This window comes from Leptonotus elevatus, chromosome 1 (genome assembly GCF_054856555.1).
Source record: "Leptonotus elevatus isolate MCC_2025b chromosome 1, RoL_Lele_1.0, whole genome shotgun sequence".
NCBI lineage: Eukaryota > Metazoa > Chordata > Actinopteri > Syngnathiformes > Syngnathidae > Leptonotus > Leptonotus elevatus.
The window spans coordinates 8,848,084-8,867,711 of NC_141239.1; the positions used below are offsets into that span (position 1 = coordinate 8,848,084).

Consider the following 19,628-nt stretch of genomic DNA (forward strand, 5'->3'; position numbering starts at 1 on the left):
AACTCATTCACTCCCAGCCATTTTCACTGAAGCAACCCCCTTCGCTCCCGGCTGCTTTACTGGATTTTGACAAATTTTGCCAGGCCCACAGAATATTGTGTTCTATTGCTATAAAAACATGGAACCTACCAAAAGAAAGATTATAGTCTCCTCTTTCATTAGGAAAAAAAATATTTGTATCTGTTTCCGTTTGTCAGCAATTAGCATTAGAATATAGCTAAGTTTAATCATTATTCACAAATCTGTTTAAAACAGTGGGGGAAAGAGCTTTTTGCAACATGGCCCTGGTTGATCTCTTATACTCTGCTGCCACCTGCAGGCCGTTTTTTGTAATGACTACCACTGCTTCAAGCATTCTCTTCAGTTCAGAGGCTGCATCAGAGCCTTCTGTATGCTCTAGCATAAAAATAATCATTTAAAAAACATATAAATACGTTTTTGGGAGCAAATGAGTTACCTTATTTCGTACCTGATATGTAAGAAACCAGAAGTATGAAGATGGGAACCATATTTGGTTCCTTCCATATCCAATTTTTTTTATTATCTTTATTGAGCATCATGTATCCTACGCTTCAGGAAAAACACAATTTTGTGTCCGTTATAAAAAGGGGAAACACACCTTTTACCTTATCAGGAAAGTAAAAAAAAACAATCACAAAATCCAGCCAGGAAACCCAAGCTAATGAAAACACAACTTCCTTCACGGAGGTAAAAAAAAAAAAAAAAAACAACAACTAACAAACAAAAAAAAACAATCATACAGAGTAGCATTGGCAAGAATAGACAAGAGCAAGAGTGCAAGAGGTGTTTGCGGAGGCAAAGCAAAAAAAACGCCGCGGGCGACGACGTCAGTCGCGCCTCATTAACGGCAACGTCTGCAGCTTGGAGCTGCAGGAGTTCAGCCCACAACCGAACGGGGAAACGGCGACGGCAGGAAATGACACTTTCAAGGCGGAGCTTCAAAACCCTCCGACTCAGCATGGATGTTTGGATTGTTTTACTTTCCACTGGTTGTTCTTATTATTTTTGCATTCATCTCTAATGTATTCTCCATCCCTGTGTAGTTCCTCTGCTTGATGAATGCATTTAGTCAACTCGCTCAGCCATGTGCCATCTGTTTTGTTGGTTGTTGTTGACTACAGTGGTACCTCAAGATACAAGTTGAATTGGTTGAATTGGGCCATGCTCATTACTCAAAACGGGGGGTCCCAAATCATTTTTCACCACTGATTTGAATGGAAACACCATTAATCTGTCCCAGCCTCCTCAAAACAGTAACCCAAACATTTTGTAAAGGGTTTTTAATGAGAAAAATAGCACTCTATAATATTAAGGTCAAGAACAACATACGTATATACGGTGCTGGAGGATCAGCTCCTCTCGGTTTCTCAGTATGGCAGTCATTTTAGTCACTCCTCACATAGGATTAATAATATATGACTGTGAATATTGTTTTGTCTAAATGCTGTATTGGACAGCAACCTTCAGCTAAGATTGGCAATACGCATGTTACTCATATCTCAAGGCAACCCTGTATATGGATTATGTCTAGTTTATTTCTATTGAGCAAAATGGTGGTTACCATTAGCATCATGTTACAGCATCTGTATGACAAATGTACATTGTGCATGCCAGACCAGTCACACTGTTTACTACCAAGTGTGTCGTAGAGTTTTTTTGACGGGGATATTTCGAGTTGTCACTTATTTCTATTGTGCATCATGGTGGTTATCAGGGATAAGTTAACTAGTAGGAGGAGCAATTGCTTGAATTATAAGACACAGACATTCAGTGCGAATGTCACTTTGTGACTTTTTTTGACTGGCTTATTTCTTATTTGTTCTGTTTATTTCCATTGTGCAAGGTGGTCTTGAATGGCTGTTGAAAGAAGTGATTATGTTACTTATAGGCCACACATTTTGCAAGCACGTGTGACCAAGGATCCAGTGGACTTTTTTGAATCTGTGGGAAATTTCTAGTCATTGTTTATTTCTATTGTGCAAGGTGGCAGTTATGAATAGGCGGCAAGAGATGATAAAATTACAGCAATGATAACACAGCCCGTGCAAGGTGGTGGTTATCATCTTCCTATATTTTTACTCTATAGATTATCTGTAGGTCTCGTTTATTTCTATTGCTCAGGGAGTGATTGAACTGTAGCAAAAGTGTGACACCTCCATTGTGTGACCAAGCGTAGATTTTTTTTTAACCTATATAAACAATTGCTCGCCATTCTGTTTGTTGCTAGCCAAAACAGCAACACCTACAAAGGCACGTACACAGCCTTTGAAGTGGTATGGAGTTTTTATTGTAAACACGAGTATAAAAAAAAAAAAAGATCTAATGTTACGTGGAGAAAGTTGCCATTCACTCACATGGATTTCACAAGCCTTGGCGGACGCTCTTGTTGTTGGTATGGCGACATGACGAATGGTCCCATTTATCAAGTCGTGCAAACATTTTACGGCGCACTTTTCTCCCGACTTATCTCTGGTGGCGCGTAAGAGTCGTTAATCCAGTCATCCATCATTAAATTCCTCCCTCATATAAATTAGCGCAGCATTAGCGCCGTCGTCCATCTTCATCAGCCGCGCTGCCGAGCAAGCAGCTTCCCTTCATCTGCGCCGCGGCGCCCCGTGCCTCTTCCGCTAGTAGCAGATGCTAGAACTGAACTAGAATGTCACTCAGTGGTGCGCGGACCTCCGCCAAGGCACAACAATTGAATGTGGAAGTATTTTCTCTTTTTAGCTTAATATGTGAGGTGGTCACCATTATCAGGTGTACAGAATTCAGAGGCGGCCACCTCCATCTAATTTGCTCGCCACCTCCAGCCTGAGCTTCTGATATCGCTCACTACAGCGCTCCAGCTGTGTTGGTTGAGGTCAGCAGCAACACATTTTAACTGAAGTTGCAGTGTTGCGCCATTATAGAGGCGCTATATCAACAGCAGTTCACCGGAAATGCGCGGTCATTGACAAACAAAACGTTTATTTTGAGGAAGTTTTTTTTTTTTTTTCTTGGATTTCCTCTGCCTGACAGAGACCTGGACTGTCGCTGGTGAGTCCACCTCTATGATTGAATTACCAACGCTTCGCTGTGCTTACTTGGACGCTCCGAGGACGTCGAGCCGAGGTGGAGGAACGGCGACTATTTAAAAATAAATAAATAAATACAAATTGACATCCATCAACAACTTTGAAGTCGGCCAAACTGTCACTGTGCTGTGCTGTCATTTACCGACCTCCAAAATACAATAAGGACTTTTTAAATGACTTTGCAAATCTTCCTGCCGAAATCATGCTGAAATAGGATCATATCCTCGTTATGGGGGACTTTAATATTCACGTGTGCTGTCCTGAAAAACCATAAAGTTGAGTTGAGTACTGTTTATCCGCGTTGTCACTTGCTCTTCTTGCCCCGTGCGCTGATTTGCTAGCTAACAGCCAATCACAGTGATCAAATGCCCCCGTCGCCGATTCATGTAGAATTTGCTGAAAACGTCCCCCCCACCCCACGACGTATTCCAACTCGATCCGACTTCGCAACAGTAATTTATATACTGATCAGACGGCGCATGCCGTCGGCCCAACGCTGTCCGACTCCCGACGTCAGATTGGTGTATCTAGGCCTTGAGTAAAAACATTTTTTTTTTATTGTTTTTTGGTGGGGAGGCTAGAAATTACGGTTCACTTGATTTTGTCATGGCGGGCTACATTTGAAACCGGTCCTCCCCTTCGCCCCCCCCTATGTTGCACTTAGAGACGACCTCGTCTTTTTGTTTGCTCTCTTAATTGCAGATTAAAAACGCGTCCGGTGGCGTGGAAATGTCGCACATTTGTCAATTTCTGCTCACCGAGGAAAACGGCTGCGCCATTAGCGTCACGCCGAGGCCCTCAGAGCAAGCGGGCGGCGGGGGGTCTCCCCTACGCCGCCATATGCCAGGAAATTGAACAAACAGAGCATATTTGCGGCAACAAAACAGCGGGAGAGCGCAGCGGAGGGGTCATCAAGGCGAAGCGATCATTCCGACGGCATTCCGGCTCCTTTTCGTGGAATAACGGCGCATTGACTCCATGTTTTATTAATCGCCGCGCCGGGGACGCTCTTCTATTCTCTTCTTCCTCCGTCGTTGAGGTCAGGCTCTGCTTCAGAGAGACTCTCCATTGGGAAATCGCCCTTTATTCCATCAAACAAGGGGAAAGAAATTCCATATTTTTAAGTTTGAATATATATTTCCGGGGTTTAAGGTTTCACACGCGCGAGTGGTGTGATAAAAAAAGAAAAAAAAGTTAAAAGACGAGATCATGAGGCCTTGAAATCAAAGAGGAAAACAATCAGCATTTCTAATTAAAAAGAAGAAATACAACAAAAGAAATCACATTGATTAAAGAAGGAATCCCTCCACTCTGCTGGCTCTCTGTGGGTTTTGTTCCAACTATTAATCTTTTTTTTTAGCTTTTATCCACGCGTCAACGACAGGACGACACATACAAAATGTAGTGCAGGCACAGTTTATTAAGCCACATTTTGCTTTGATGTTTGCTTTTTGGGGGGTGTTCTGATCATAGACACTAAAATATGAATACATAACATTTTTTGCACACAATTAAAATTAACAAAATTATAATTAGGACCTGCAGCAAGATCCCTATCGTGTTTCTGGAGAAATTATTATATTATTATTCCGTATATATTTTATTATGTATATATATATTCTCTATAATGAGTTGCATTTTTGAGGGCCTGAAACATGAACAAAAACTTACCAAACTTTGCACACACAAAAAGTTTGATATTTTGAAGTAGTATATGAATACGAAAAATGGCTTTATAGTGACCCCTACAGAGTTTTACCGGAGCCCTATCCCATCATGTTTGACCTAGGGCTATGAGTATTTGAATGTACAATTTTTGGTGCATTTTTTTTTTATTATTATAAATTTACAGTCGTCATACTTTAGAATTTTGATCACCTTTCATTGCTGCTTGCAGCTTTAGTTAATATAATGACTATAATATAATTGTAGTGGAACCTTGGTTTTCCTATGCCATATTTTTCACATGATTTCCGTCTCACTTCACCTATTTTTTTTTTTTTCAAATAGTAATAGACCGTTATGGTTTTTTCAAGGCAGTTTCAATACCAATTATTAGTAGTCAAGGAGACCGCAGCTATTCATTTGCAGTAAAAGAGAAAATATTAGCATACATCTTTTTAAATTACTTTTTCTTTTAATGTTGAACATATATTACAACAATTAATAGATGAACTTGATGAACTATTTTTTTATGGCACTGTATAATAATATGCAAACAATAGTGACTGTAACAATATGAATAATAAGGTAGATGAATACCGCGCCTACCCAGGTTTACAACACCTTAAAAAGAAAAAGAACTCAAAACATTTTTAAAAATGTTGACTAAATATTGACTTGCTCATTTTGTGGAATGAGTGCTTGTCAGTTGTAATAGCGAGCAAATTGCTTTTGTGGGCTCAAAGTGGGTCAACACAAAACGTGCCGCGATGTCCAAGATGGTGTACTTTCAATCACAAGGGCCTCTGATGGATTTGGGTCAGGAAGTCCCGCCCCCTTCCACCTTTTCACACATTTTTGTTTTATTCTAAAGCTGGAAAAGTCATCCGCCACCTAATAAAAGTTAATGTGACCACAAACCAGAGCTCATTATGTGACCCGCCATCTCATGAAAAATGACTTTCTGAGCAGTCATTTACTGCCATTTTGGTTTAAAGTGGACATTTTAAGGTCATTTGGGCCATTTCCAGCAATCCTCCAACAATACTGTAAACTTGAGATTTTGCCTGATTCATCCCAAATTTGAAGTGCTTGCACTGACCAAATGTGCTCAGTTGTGAAAGCTTATTACGTAATTGAACTCTTTTTTTTTCTTTTCTTTTTTTCTCCCCTCTTCCTCTGAAGGAAACTGGCCAAGAAGCGCAAAGAGACGCTGAACAGCACCCGCCAGGAGATGACGGTGATGGTCAACTCCATGGACAAGAGCTACACGGAGCAGGGCACCAACTGCGACGAGGCACTCTCCTTCATGGACACGCACAGCCACACGCTCAACACACGCAGCGAGTGCGCGCTCACCACCCTCAACGCGCGCAGCGAGTGCGCGCTCACCCTCAACGCACGCAGCGAGTGCGCGCTCACCCTCAACGGTCGAGGTAAGACGGATGGAAAAAGTCTATCCTGTTATTGTTCATTTGTCAACCCCCGTGCTTCTTTTTTAGGCTTTTGTGTGACGCTACTAGAGCAAAGAATCAATCTGACAGCAGTGTGCTGCACAAAAGGGTGAAAAAGACGCACAGAGTTAGAGCGAGACGAGAGTCGGTCTGGGCCAGGGGTCAGCAACCTTTACTGTCAAAAGAGACATTTTAGGCCAAATAAATAACAAGAAATCGGTCTGGAGCCGCAAAGCTTTGAACATTATGATGAACGAAACGGCGTGTGAGCCCAAGATCGAATTAAAGCTGCGACATAACATAAAATATGCAGCATCCAATACTTTGAGATTCATTTTCTTCTACCTTTGGCCTTCCATTTGTTTTTGTTTTGTTTTTTGACATCTTATGGATATTTTTTTGCATTTGTTTCTGCCTTTTTGCTATAAATTTTCTGACATTTTTGGCAATTTTATGGACATTTGATGGTAACTTTGGGGATTTCTTCTTTTGTTTTGGGGCATTTTGTAGTTTTTCAAGTTTTCTTTTCTGCCTTTTTTAAATAAATTATGACTTTTTGGGCAATTTTGTGTGCACAATATGATATTTTTCATGATGTCTTCTTTTCTTTTTGTTTTCATAGTTTTCTTTTCTGACTTTTTAAAACACAATTTCTGACTATTTGGGCAATTCCAAAGACATTTCATGGTCATTTTCTGCCTTTCTTTTTTTTGTTTTGGGACATGTTATGGTTATTTGTTTTAACATTTTCTTTTGTGCCTTTAAAAAAAAAAAATCTTACTTTTTGGGGCAATTTTGTGAACATTATATGGTAATTTTCTGCTTTTCCTTTTTTTGGTCAAATTTTCGACATGTTTAGGGATATTTTTTTCCCATCAGCAGCTAATATCAGGGCTTGGGTTTGCATGGCTGCTTCTGGAACAGACTCACTAGTCTTTATTGATGATATACAGTACATGCCAAAAGTTTGGGCACACTTTCTTATTCAACTTTATTCTCATGGCTGGTTACTTTGTAAATTCTCACTGAGGGCATCTAAACTATGTATGAACAAATGTGGAGTTATGTACTGAACAAATAAAAGATGAAATAACTGAAAACATGTTTTATATTATAGATTTTTTTAAATAGCCATCCTTTGCTCTGATTACTTTTTTGCAAACTCTTGGCATTCTTTCAACTCTTTAAAACTGTTGGAAAACCCTTTCCGGTGACTACCTTTTTGAAGCTCAGCCAAGAAAAAAAGTAATCAGAGAAAAGGATGGCTATTTATTTATGTATTCATTTTATTATTTTCACCTTTTTTTTAAGTACATAACTCCAAATGTGTTTGATAGTTGTCATAGTTGTCGTCATAGTTTTGATGCCTTCATTGAGAATCTACAATGAACATAGTCATGAAAATAAAGCATAGTATTGAATGAGAATGTGTGTCCAAACTTTTGGCCTGTACTGCATAACTCATGATGGTATCAGCAGAAACTATATTGTCGGGCAATTTACAGAAAAATGTATCCAAACTAATCGGGAGAAGCTTAATCATGCAACAAATACAATGTACCAAAACACACTGCCAATACAACAAAGCACTATTTTTTAAGGGGGTGGGGTGGCGGGGGGGTGGAAGGTCGTAGACTGGTCAAGTCAATCACCGGACCATAACCCGATAGAACATGCATTTTCTCCTCCTGAAGACTTAAGGGAGAAGCCCCAGAAAAGGCTTGGAAAAGTCTGGTGAAGTCATTGGGTCACAGGCTTGCCGCAGTTATTGCAAGTAATGGTTATGTCATACATGGAGTGCATTTTACGTTCATTTAATCATCTCTGTTTCAATACTTTTGCTCACGGGCTCTTTCTTGAGTTGTATAGCACATCTAGATGTAGCGACCAATCTTTTATTCATCTTTTGATGTGAAACCCAAAAGTCTTCAGTAGACAACATTGACCTTGCAGTTCCAATACTTTTGGAGGAAACCAACAGTGTGTCTTTTTTGGTTGAAAATGCTCTTCTTCAATGTTAATGGCACTTACAGCACACATTTCCACCAAGGTTGGGCCGACTCCCATCCCAACACACAGCACAATGCGCTGTGGTGTGATGACCTCTTCATTTCGGCCCCTCGCAGTGTCCATTTAATCCTCCCTTGATGGGCAGCTGGGCTAAATCTGCACCCGGGGCCTCGACTCGCCGTAATCCCGCCTCCTGAGCGTCAGATTAAACATACGTGCGCACACAAACAGCCTGACACACACCCCTGCCGGGCAGGAGCCCCAATGATGCGCTGACCTTGATTAACTGTCTGTCGACGTGGACTCCAGATCTGTTGTCTGCTAGCTTTTAAGATTTAAAAGGCTGATTTATGATCGGCGCAGCTGCCGGTGACCTTAAGTGACAGTGCCGTTTGGGATTAAGACGTGATAGATTAGACATTTGACTCGTAATAACGGCGTTGGCGCGTCTCGACATTGAGCGTATTGACTCGAGAATTCAGCCTTATCCGCCAACCACTTTATTTTGTGCTTAATCTCCGCCATATTGCCCATTTTGAATCCTTATGTTCATTTGATGGTTACTGTGGCCTCTGAGCTCACGTCTTCAAATGAGTAAATAAACCTTGACAGCGGAGGCTAACGAGTTTCTTGGACGCTTTCAAGTAACATGCGTGCAAAAATGCCTGCACAACATGACAGTGTGGCAAAAGGTGACAGATGTGCGCTACATGACACGCACAAAGGTTTTGCTAAACAAAAGCCTGAAAAAGGGGCACAAAGTATTGCAAAGTGAGAGCCCATGCTACAATTAGAAACGTGACCGTGTAGTACAAGACGAGCCTGGAAAAGAGGCACATAGAATGAACAAGTCTGGCAGTGTTGAGCTAAACAAAAAACAGAATAAGAAGCGGGATGTGATACTGAGACAAAGGTGCACAGAGCATGCCAAGGACCATGCAGAAGCCTGAAAAAGGCATACAGTGGCAAAACAGCACAGTGATGATGAGTGTTATACAAAGTCTGAAAAAGGGGCAGTATATGATCAAGCATGCTAGACACAAAATGTAGAAAAAACATTCTGAAAAAGTGACACAGAGTAAGTTTGGAACTTTTATAGATCATTTGACATTTGTTTTTTAAATTAGTTAAGTTAGTTTTAAGTAGTATTTAGAGCCAGTTTTGTTATTTTTTCGAAAATTATTTATTTTAGTTAAATCTTTTATTGGGTTTCGTATTAGTTTTAGTTTTATATTTATATGTATATGTGGTAGTTCCGGCTGAACGGTAATACTGAAATAAATGCCTTTAAAATTAAACTGAAAGTTCATGTGTGAAATTAATTCGACAAAGATGAAAACAAACAAAAAAAATTAAATTATAGTTAGTTTTAATTGTTTAGGTTTTTTTTTTTAATTAATTGCTGGCATCTAGCAGAATCCTGTTACCTCCAAAATCGTCACTTTTCAGAAGACCCCAAAAATGACACGTTTGTTCATCAAATAATCGTAATCCTTTCCAACACATTAGATTGGTCAACAATTTGAAAAAAAAAATAATAATACAAATAAATATATATATATATATATATATATATATATATATATATATATATATACTAATAATGTGGGGGGGGGGGGGGTTGAAGAAATTGCGACGTAGGTTTCGGCCCGACACCATTTTATTTTTTATTTATTTCGTGAATACATTTATTTATTTATTTCATTAGGTTTCGTTAATTAACTAACCTTCACAAATAGCCCGAATAAGATCCACAGGAGGAGCAGAACAATGCAACAGCTGTTACACAAAAGGTTTTTCCAAGATTTTGGATGAAATAAAAATAGCCTCTGAATGTTCTGAACTTCTGTTTCTATGACAGTGAACAGAATAATGCTGTCCAAAGCGTAGATGCAGCTCAACTTTTGCACTTGAAATGTTATTGCTATTTTCTTTCGTACAATTTCCAACTAAATTCTGCCGTCTTTTTGCAGTCGGTTCATCGCCTTCCTCTTTCACTCTGCCCAAAGCCAACACACTCAGCACCTCCATCCCGACCAGCGCCTTCTATCCAGGTAATCTACCCCCACTGAATTTCTCGCTAAAGATGCTAAGCTAAATTCTCTCTATTTCGTATGTATTTAAATTCACTGCAACTCTGTTTCCTCCTCCACCTTGTGCCCTCAGACCCCTTTGTGCCGACGGCCATCTTAGGTGAGAATTCCTTTCTCTCATGCTATAGATGACGTCTTATTGAGGACCCGTTACATTTATCAGGTGTCACATCAAGGAAGCCAGACAACATCTCGCCATTGTTCTTCAAGAATATCGTTCACTTTGGCCAAGCTTCTTTTTTGACCATGTAACAATCATTTTGGAAACAAAGCACACAGTGAGAGTGCAATAAAAAGTCTGATTAAGTGCAGAGTAGGGGTTCAGCAGCTAAATATTTTTTGTAGTTGACTCAGCCAGGTCAAAGTTCATTAATTGATGACACACACAGCACAGTGGTCCCCAATCTTTTTGTAGTCACGGACCAGTTTAACGTTACGGGGTCATTGACAAATTTGACCTGATCCAGCACAGTTAATTAATCATAATAGCACATAAAATATGTATTCTTTATTATTATATAATGTTATCTACAATTCTGGACATCTATAATTTAGGACATACATCTATCGTGGAAAGCTTTCGACAATGGTCGCACCAGATAATGGTTGGTTGCACCACATAATATTTTAGCCATCTAAACAAAATGAGCTAGCTAGCCACACTAGTAAAATTATAACGAAAATATATAGTTGTTGGACAAAATTCATATTCATTATTTTTTTCAGGTCATATCACATGATGTCCAAATATGACCAATTTATACCAGTAGCTAAAAGGGGAACTTTTTAACATAGTTGTGTGACAGTACAAACCTGATAGCTGTTTCCATGGGTACACTTGAGTGTCTTGTGGATGATACAAACTCCTGTCTTTAAATGTATTTCAAAATTCAAAAAGTACCAAATTGGTTATTTATTTTCATGATAATTCCTAAAATTTACATTAGACAAACTTACACGTCAATGACCCAAAGACATATATAGACTCACTCATTCACTACCAGCCCAATTCAAATGTATCTTTGACGTCTATATCCGTCAATGGAAGTAAATGAGGACTCATAGCGATCATCTCATTTTCAAACTCTCAGCCTCACGCAGACGTATGATGACTGTTGGCCGTAGTCTGGGGACGGCAGCAGATGGGCTATTAGGACGCTGGCTCCCATTACTCAACTCAAATCTAGCACTTTAAAACAACCATCGCTGTTTTCTTAAGATAGAACCGAGGGGCAGCAGATGCAATGAAAACCCCACAGGCCCTGGAATTGAACCCTGTGGAACACCATACCTGTGGTTTACATGTGAATTAATAGGGTAAGAACTACTGATGTAGATACATGCGTGACAGAAGTGATCAATACACTTGCAGAATAAGGGCGAGATGTTGCGCAACTTCTTGACATAAACAGTTAGCCTGTTGGCAGCGAGTCTCGTTTGTTGTCACGCCTGCAATGACTCATTGACACGTTTGAGGACTGACGAGCACAGATTCTCCTCTTCGCCCAAGCCCCTCCCTCCATCCTTTCAGCTTGGTTTGGCTTTTTTTTTCTTTTTCATTTCTTTGATTTTGATCCTTGCCTGCCTGCTCGCCCCTCCCCCTTCCCCTCTTCATCCTCATGCCTACATTCCCGCTCAAACGAGGGTCTCTCCGGTGGTGGTGGGGGGCGCTGGCTTTGCTCCATCCCATCCGCGTGTGATGTCACATACGTGTTTGACCCGTCATATGCATGGACAGACGTGTGGATCGGGTGTGTGAGGCGGGGTTGGAGGTGGGTGGGGGGCTACATTTGAGCATTTTTAGATGAAAATAAATGCAGCTCGGGAGGCGGAAACAAGTCTTACCACCTTCCCCTTCAACAAAAACATCCATGTCTTCCCCTCCCTCTTCTTCATTTAGCTCCCTCCCCTCGTTCCCCGCAACTCAACGAGCCTCTTCTATTATTCTTTTTAATGTTGTCGTCCCCGCGCCGCCGGCGGCCTACTTGTTTGTGTTATGCTCCTCACTTCCCGATGAAATGGAATGATAAAAAGACGCGGCCCCCGTAACGCATCACACGACGACAAATTGGGGGCGTCGCGCCACGCTTTGAGTTCTCCAGAAGAACTAGAAGCGGAGTTTAGCAGCACGCGTAACTTAAAGGGCCGTCTTTCATCACCGCCATATGCCGTCGTTAGTTTTTAATGAAGCGGGAAGGGGGCGGTTGTACCACTGACAGTCGTCGAAATAATAAAGGAAACTTTAGGTCGTCAAGAATTAGAAATTATGTCTTTCTCAAACTCTTGACATTGGTAATGTTTTATTAACTCTACTGACATTTTAGAGAAATCATTTTAGCTGTCATGCAAGTACAAAAACAAAGGGATATTCATTTTCGTTTAACCCAAAAAGACTATAATTTTCCTAAAAATTGCTACTAACTTATTGGGATGCCGTCATGCATAAATCCAACAATTCACATCCCACCATTAACTCCACAAATATATCCTAAGCTAAAAAGTATTTTCCATTTCTACTCCGACAAACGCCATAATTATTGTGCAAATTGTACAAAATTTTGTGACATAATGTAAAAAGTATGTAAAAAGTAACATTGTTGTCACATGACATCCCATCTAAGATCGTCATTTGTGAAACCAAAACCAATATGACCGAAATGCTAAGCAACCCCCCCCCAAATAAAAATATTCATTTATTCATTTTTGCATGAATTCCTTCTAAATTTGAAATGCTAAGCTAAAATGTTAAAACAAATATTGTTATAATTTGAAAGGGGTTAATTATTGTCATTCAATTTTAATTTTTTTGTATGAATTCCTACTAGATTCTCACAATACCAAAAATGGCTGATAAAGCAAGTAAAAAAAAAAAAAGGGACCTAAAAAAACAAAGAAAATATTTTATATTTTGAAAGGGGATTTTTTCGTTAATACCAAAAATTTAATTCATGTTTGAATGAATACTATTCGACATCTTTGCTGCACCAGCATTCTCAGTAACTAACAGTCCAAATATGGCCGATTTGCCATGCTAAAATATATTGTACATATTCTACTACCAAAGAAACATAGTACATAAATCCCACTTTATCCAAAAGCCTACCAAATTATGTGACAAAATACTCAACAATAATGGCTTTGCTTCAGAAAACAGGTGAGCTGTAATTGGTCGTTTCCTGAGCCCTGAGAAACTGTGATGTCATCTTCAGTCGTCAGCAACTGGCTAATGGCCGCCCCCTGAGATGGATAAAAACGTGTGGATTTTGTTGATTAACTCGTATTCCACAAACACAATTTCAGAATACCGTGTTTACACTAGTGGGGTTTCATAGAATGTTTTTTAAAATACATTTCTGGGTTGGCTTCCATTGTGGGAATATTTTTTCTTATTTAACAGTTATACTTCAAATTTGCCAAGAATGTTTGTATGAATTTCTACTAAATTGTCATGACGTCACCATTCACAATCCTAACAATCCAAAATTCAGCCATTATCTCCCCAAATATAACCGAAAAGCTAACTAATAAAAAATGATAAATGTATTTTTCTGCAAAATAAAAAAATTAAAAATCGCAGTGGGTAGGGGTAAGCGGTTTTATTAGTTTTGTGTATTTTTATCAACTCCCAAAATGTTATCCATTTTTGTATGAATTTCTACTAAATTGGCGACGCCATTTCACAATGCTAACAATCCAAATTGTGCCATTTTTGTCTCCCTCCTTCAAATCCATGACTTCCTTCTTTGATTCTTTTTACTTTTGTCATGCAAATTGCCCCACCATACATCAATCAGCCCCCCCTCCCCTATCCTCTTCCACCCTGACTGGGCCGACGCTGGTCCGCGTATAGCGTAGCACTCAAACACTGTACCAGTTTCTCATGCTGTATTGTTGCTTATCCCCACTTTCTTTCTCTCTCTCTCCTTCCTCCTCTCTCTCTTTTCCACATCCGTCACCTCTTATGTATCTGCTATCTAAAAAGTGCCCATTAATGGTAAGTTCTCCCATGTGGGCCCCTGGGTTGGGCCGGGGTCGGTTCGTCGGACAGCGTGCGACCGCTTCCAACATTTTGTGACATCACTTGCATGACCAATGTTAGCATTTCACCCCCCTCCCCACCCAAAACCCGCTCCATCCCATGCCGCCATTAGCAACATTAGCATAGCATGATCCGAGCGCCTTACGGCAGCGTCATCCTCATCTCCATCTCCGCCTCCCTCCCGGGCTCTTTTTATTTTTTTGTTTTTTTTTATCGAAAGATCAGGTCAGCTAGGGTGGACTCGGCGTTGTGTTTGTGTGATGCTTTTTCACTAAAAACCCTCCGCCTCACAACCACTCTGCCACATCCCCTTCCTCCATGTTTCTGGGTGCACGCTCTCCCACACCTCCCCACCAACTACATCTGTGCCTCACGTCTGCCACTGACTGGTTCTTTGTGGTTTAAAAATGAACACAAAACTGCATTAGTTGCCTTATTTATTAATTGAAGGAAACATTTTAACATTCTTAACAATTTAGTAGAAAATCGTACGAATGTTAGGCGCGTCAATTTGATTGGAATCATTTGTATTGTTATTTTGTCAACATTCTAAGCTAAAAGGGTGAGGTTGGTTTTCACAATTTTCACATGGTGCTAAGTGCAGTATTTTCTTTTTGCTAGGTCCAACACGTATGGGGAATTTTACTGTTAAATATTCACACTTTGGCTATTTTATTGCTGAAACTTGCTTTGTTTGCTCTTGAGATCAAGTCAACGCATACCACAGTTCCCTTGCTAAAATATGGTCATGAGTTTTAATGGAACCCGAGTGTGAACACACCCTTAAAGGGAAAGTCAACCTTAAAAATGTCTTGACAATGATATGTTATATGTGACTTTACTAGTCTAAACATGACATTCTGATCTGTGCAATTTGAGTTATGCAGCAAAATCAGTCCTATTTATCCGTGCAAGGGGGCGGCCATTTTGCCACTTGCTGTTGACTGAAGATGACATCACAGTTGCTCAGGGCTCAGTCAACGACCAATCACAGCACACCTGTTTTCTGAAGCTGAGCTGTGATTGGTTGTTACCTGAGACCTGAGCACCTGTAATGTAATTTTCACTCGACAGCAAGCGGCAAAATGGCTTCCTTCTGATATTGATAAAAACTGCTGGATTTGGCTGCTTAACTCATATTCCACTACTGCAATTGTAACAAGAAAAACATATTTAGACTAGTGGGGCTGCATAGAACATATTATTGTCAGTAAAACAAAATTGGGTTGACTTACCAACTATTTATAATAAGTTTAATTGCTAGTCAATCAGTTTTGTTATTACTTTCGCAAATGCTAAATGCTATCTTGTTTGGCAGTTCAACAGGTGTAAATAAATCAATGCACTGCACCAATCTTTTTTGCTCTGTCCCAGCAACTGTTGGAAGCTGACTGTGCCGTTTACCTCACGTAGAAATATGCTGTCAGAAAAGCTCAGCTTGCGATTGGTCTGACCGACGACCACAGCATTAGGCTAGTAGGACTACATTTCCCTTGATTCTTAGACACGGAAGCAGGAAGTATTTCGAGTTCCGGTTTGACGAAAACACGCCTGTAAGGGGAAGTCAACACCCCCCCAAAAAATCCTGGCAATAATATGTTTTATGCGGCACCACTAGTCTAAATCCAGCCGTTTTTAGCAATATCAGAAGGCGGCCATGTTGCCACGTGCTGTCGAGTGAAAATGACATCACAGGTGCTCAGGTCTCAGGTAACAGCCAATCACAGCTCAGCTTCAGAAAACAGGTGAGCTGTGACTGGCCGTTGCCTGAGCCCTGAGCAACTTTGATGTCATCTTCAGTCAGCAAGTGGCAAAATGGCCGCCCCATGAGATGGATAAAAACGGCTGAAATTTGATGCATAACTCAAATTCCACAAAAGTAATAATAATCAAAATGTCATGTTTAGACAGTGAGGTCACATATATTATTATCAAGAAATATTTAAAGTTGACTTTTTAATTGGTTCATCGTATGAATCGCTATGACAACTGTGTGATTGACATGCACATGGCCCAAACAATTGGCTTGCTGATTGGACTAAAAAAAAAAAAAAAAGAGAAAAAAAAATACACTGAACACTGGGACGGCACTTGCATAAAAAGTGAGGCAAAAGAATGAGGATGGCAAAATTAGAGCGACACAAGGCTCAAAATCGGGACTGAATCAATTGATTTAGGTTAACACACTGTTCTGAGACAGATGGACCCGAACCTTCCCACCACATGACTCATCCTCTTACTCAATGGCGTTGTGTTGTTGTGACCATCCATTACAAGCAGATTACTAGTTTTGGAGAGTTGTTTGTCAATCTGGACGCTGGTGACATAATGTTGAGCAGTAAATGAGATAAGCGACCATCTGCGGCAACCCAAATTGTCACAACATAGCATTTACCGCTTTCAAGCATTATGTCACCCAGTCGCCCATTTTGTTTTTGTTTTTTTACTGCACTGGCGCTGACTTCCGGGCCTTGTCCCTGTGCTTTGCGAAGCAGACGAGAGCCAAAACATGGGCAGCGACACCAGCAGCCTGGTGCAGTCGCACTCGCTGAGGAAGCGCGAGGCGGTGGACGTGCCGTACCAGAGCGGCCAGCTGCACCCGGCCATCCGCGTGGCCGACCTGCTGCAGCACATCACGCAGATGAAGTGCGCCGAGGGCTACGGCTTCAAGGAGGAGTACGAGGTAGGCGGACGAGGGTCCCAAAAGCCAGCCCGCATGTCCACATGTACACGGGGATTTTTTAAAAAGCTTTTTTTTTTATGAATAAACAACAATGAACCAATCAGAATTGTGAAGAAAGTCATATGTGGAGAAGGCACCCAAACAATAAGGGACCAATAAGAAATATTGGAAAATAAACAATATGGATTAAATTAGGCAATTAAAGTCAAGAAGAAATTCATTGGTGGAAAAGGCGCCACAAAGAACAATGATCCAATCACAATCCTTAAAGTCTTGTGGATAAATTAATGGCTCAGTAGCACGTGGCGTTCTGACCTTCACTGAATCCAGAGACTTTTTTTTTTTTATACATGCTCAGTGTACAAAAGGTTTGTTAGATTCTTAGAATCATGACATTCTAACGAATGATGGGAGTTATTACGAAATGAAGCTCACTCTGTAAAATTTGTATTGTACAGTTACACAACGGGGTAAAGTGACCTTAACTCTGCTATGTTGTGAGTTTGCCTTATTTCATTCTACCGTAAAAGTCATTAGCTGAAAAGCTGACAGAACAATAACGGGCTAATCACAATCACGAACAAAGTCACTTGTGAAAAAGGCCGAAATGGAGGAAAAGAAGGCAATTTTATTTGAAAGAAAAAAACACTTTGAAAAACTATTGAAATAACATTCTTCCCCTTCCCAAAAATCAATGCTCATTCTAAAGAAAGAAATTGGAAAAAAGTAATACAATCCTAAAAAAGAAATCAAAATAACCTTCTAAAAATAAAAATTAACTCGAAGAAGTTCTACTAAAGAATTCAAGACAATTCTTTAATTATTATTAACTCATTTGCTCCCAAAAACTGATAAAGACGTTCCATTTTAAATATTGTCATGTTGCCAAAAACATATATATAATGTTTTTTATGCTAGAGCATACAGAAAGCTTTGAGGCAGCAAAAAACGGCCAGCAGGTGGCAGCAGTGTATAAGAGATCAACTAGAGCCATGTTGCAACAAGCTCTTTTTCCCAGTGTTTTAAACAGGTTTGTGAATAATGATTAAGCTTAGCTATATTCTAATGCGTACCGCTGCAACACGGAAACCGATACTTATACTTTTTTTCCCCCATCTTCCATGTTTTTATAGCAATAGTACACAATATTCTGTGGACCTTGCAAAATTTGTCCAAATCCAGTAGAACAGCCGGGAGCGAAGGGGGTTGCTTGAGTGAAAATGGCTGGAAGTGAATGAGTTAAAAGATAATTGCCAATGAAAATGTGAAAGAAAAATATTTGACAGGGAAAAAAATAACAAAAATAAATATTTTGTAAAAAATTATTCACCAGATATAAAAAAAAAAAATTTTTGTTTTCCTAGGATCTTAAATGCATTGTGGGCCAAAACGATGTAAAATGATCGCTATTTAAAAAGACTCGTGTGGGTCTGGACATGTGGTGATGCTTTGTCAGTGTTGTGTGTGTGTGCCTCTCTTCATCTGTCTCGTGTTTTCCGCCTGCTTTTTCCCAGTTGCACTTTTAGGATAAATTGTTAATGTTTTTTCCTGTCTCCGCGTGTTTACACCATCTTTTGTTGTCTACGTGTTTTTTTTGCTGTTAGTGGTGGTTGTGCACTTTTGTGTCAAATGCTGCCTTCTTCCCATTTCCCCCTCTGGAACTATCGCCTTACATTACTTAATCATCCGATCTCTCCCGAAAACAACATCAAACTAAACCAAAGATTTTTAAAAGTTGTCACTGTAGCCATTACTTGGCAAAAATGAGCATTTATTGTGGTTCTGTTACTTGAAAAACATCGGCGAGTGGTTCATTAAGAAAATGATTTATTTATTTATTTTCACGCAGCCAGCTCTCTGGTTTTCATCTTGGTTACCACATTAAATGGCAGTGCTCTGCTGTAGTCTTCACAGGCAAACGGGAGATGGCAATTGTTTCCCTAAAAAAAGACATGTATTAAATTTTTTTAATTACTTTTTAATGTCTAATATTTTTAATTACAAATACAAAATTCTTGACACTGGATATTTATTCAATTATTGAAAACAAGACCAAAAAAAAGCCTTATTATTCTTTGTCATTGTTCATAGACTATTCTGTTTTCACTGTGTAAATTAAAAAAATTAAACAAAAAATTGTGAAGTAATAATAATAGCATAGTTCCCTAAGTTATATTTAACTGTTTTCAGAAAACAAAACAAAACACAATGCATTAAATGAGCAAATATAGTCCAGTTCCCTTGATTCAACTTTTGCGGCTTACCATGACTTGGATGAATGAAAAATGTAGGGGGAAAAAAATAAAATTTAGCGAGGACATTGCTATTTTTGATTAATATTGTGACAGTAAGATTAAAAAAAATATTGCTATCCGGCTAACGAATAATAGCCGTTTAAACATGTTATGCATAAACGGATGTTAAAGTGGAAGTCAACCTTAAACATTTCTTGACTAGTCTAAACATGATGTTCTGATTAATATTACATTTGTGGAACATGAGTTACGAAGCCCAATCCAGCCATTTTGCTACTTTCTGTCGACTGAAGAGGACATCACAGTTGCTCAGGGCTCAGGCAACGACCAATCACAG

The 19,628-nt window shown here is 39.6% G+C and overlaps 1 protein-coding gene across 7 annotated transcripts in view; it reads left to right on the forward strand.

Annotated features, from left to right (window-relative positions):
- LOC147180601 (receptor-type tyrosine-protein phosphatase mu) overlaps positions 1–19,628 on the forward strand; it is a 212,088-nt gene that overhangs the window by 153,856 nt on the left and 38,604 nt on the right. For 4 of the 7 annotated variants that reach the window (XM_086072904.1, XM_086072911.1, XM_086072893.1 and 1 more), the window contains 5 exons: positions 5,943–6,193; positions 10,195–10,275; positions 10,388–10,414; positions 14,297–14,308; positions 16,846–17,036. In XM_086072904.1, the coding sequence (XP_085929030.1) occupies positions 5,943–6,193; positions 10,195–10,275; positions 10,388–10,414; positions 14,297–14,308; positions 16,846–17,036 (562 nt within the window). The remainder of the gene's footprint in view (positions 1–5,942; positions 6,194–10,194; positions 10,276–10,387; positions 10,415–14,296; positions 14,309–16,845; positions 17,037–19,628) is intronic. The other 3 variants (XM_086072929.1, XM_086072946.1, XM_086072921.1) reach the window with 2 other exon arrangements.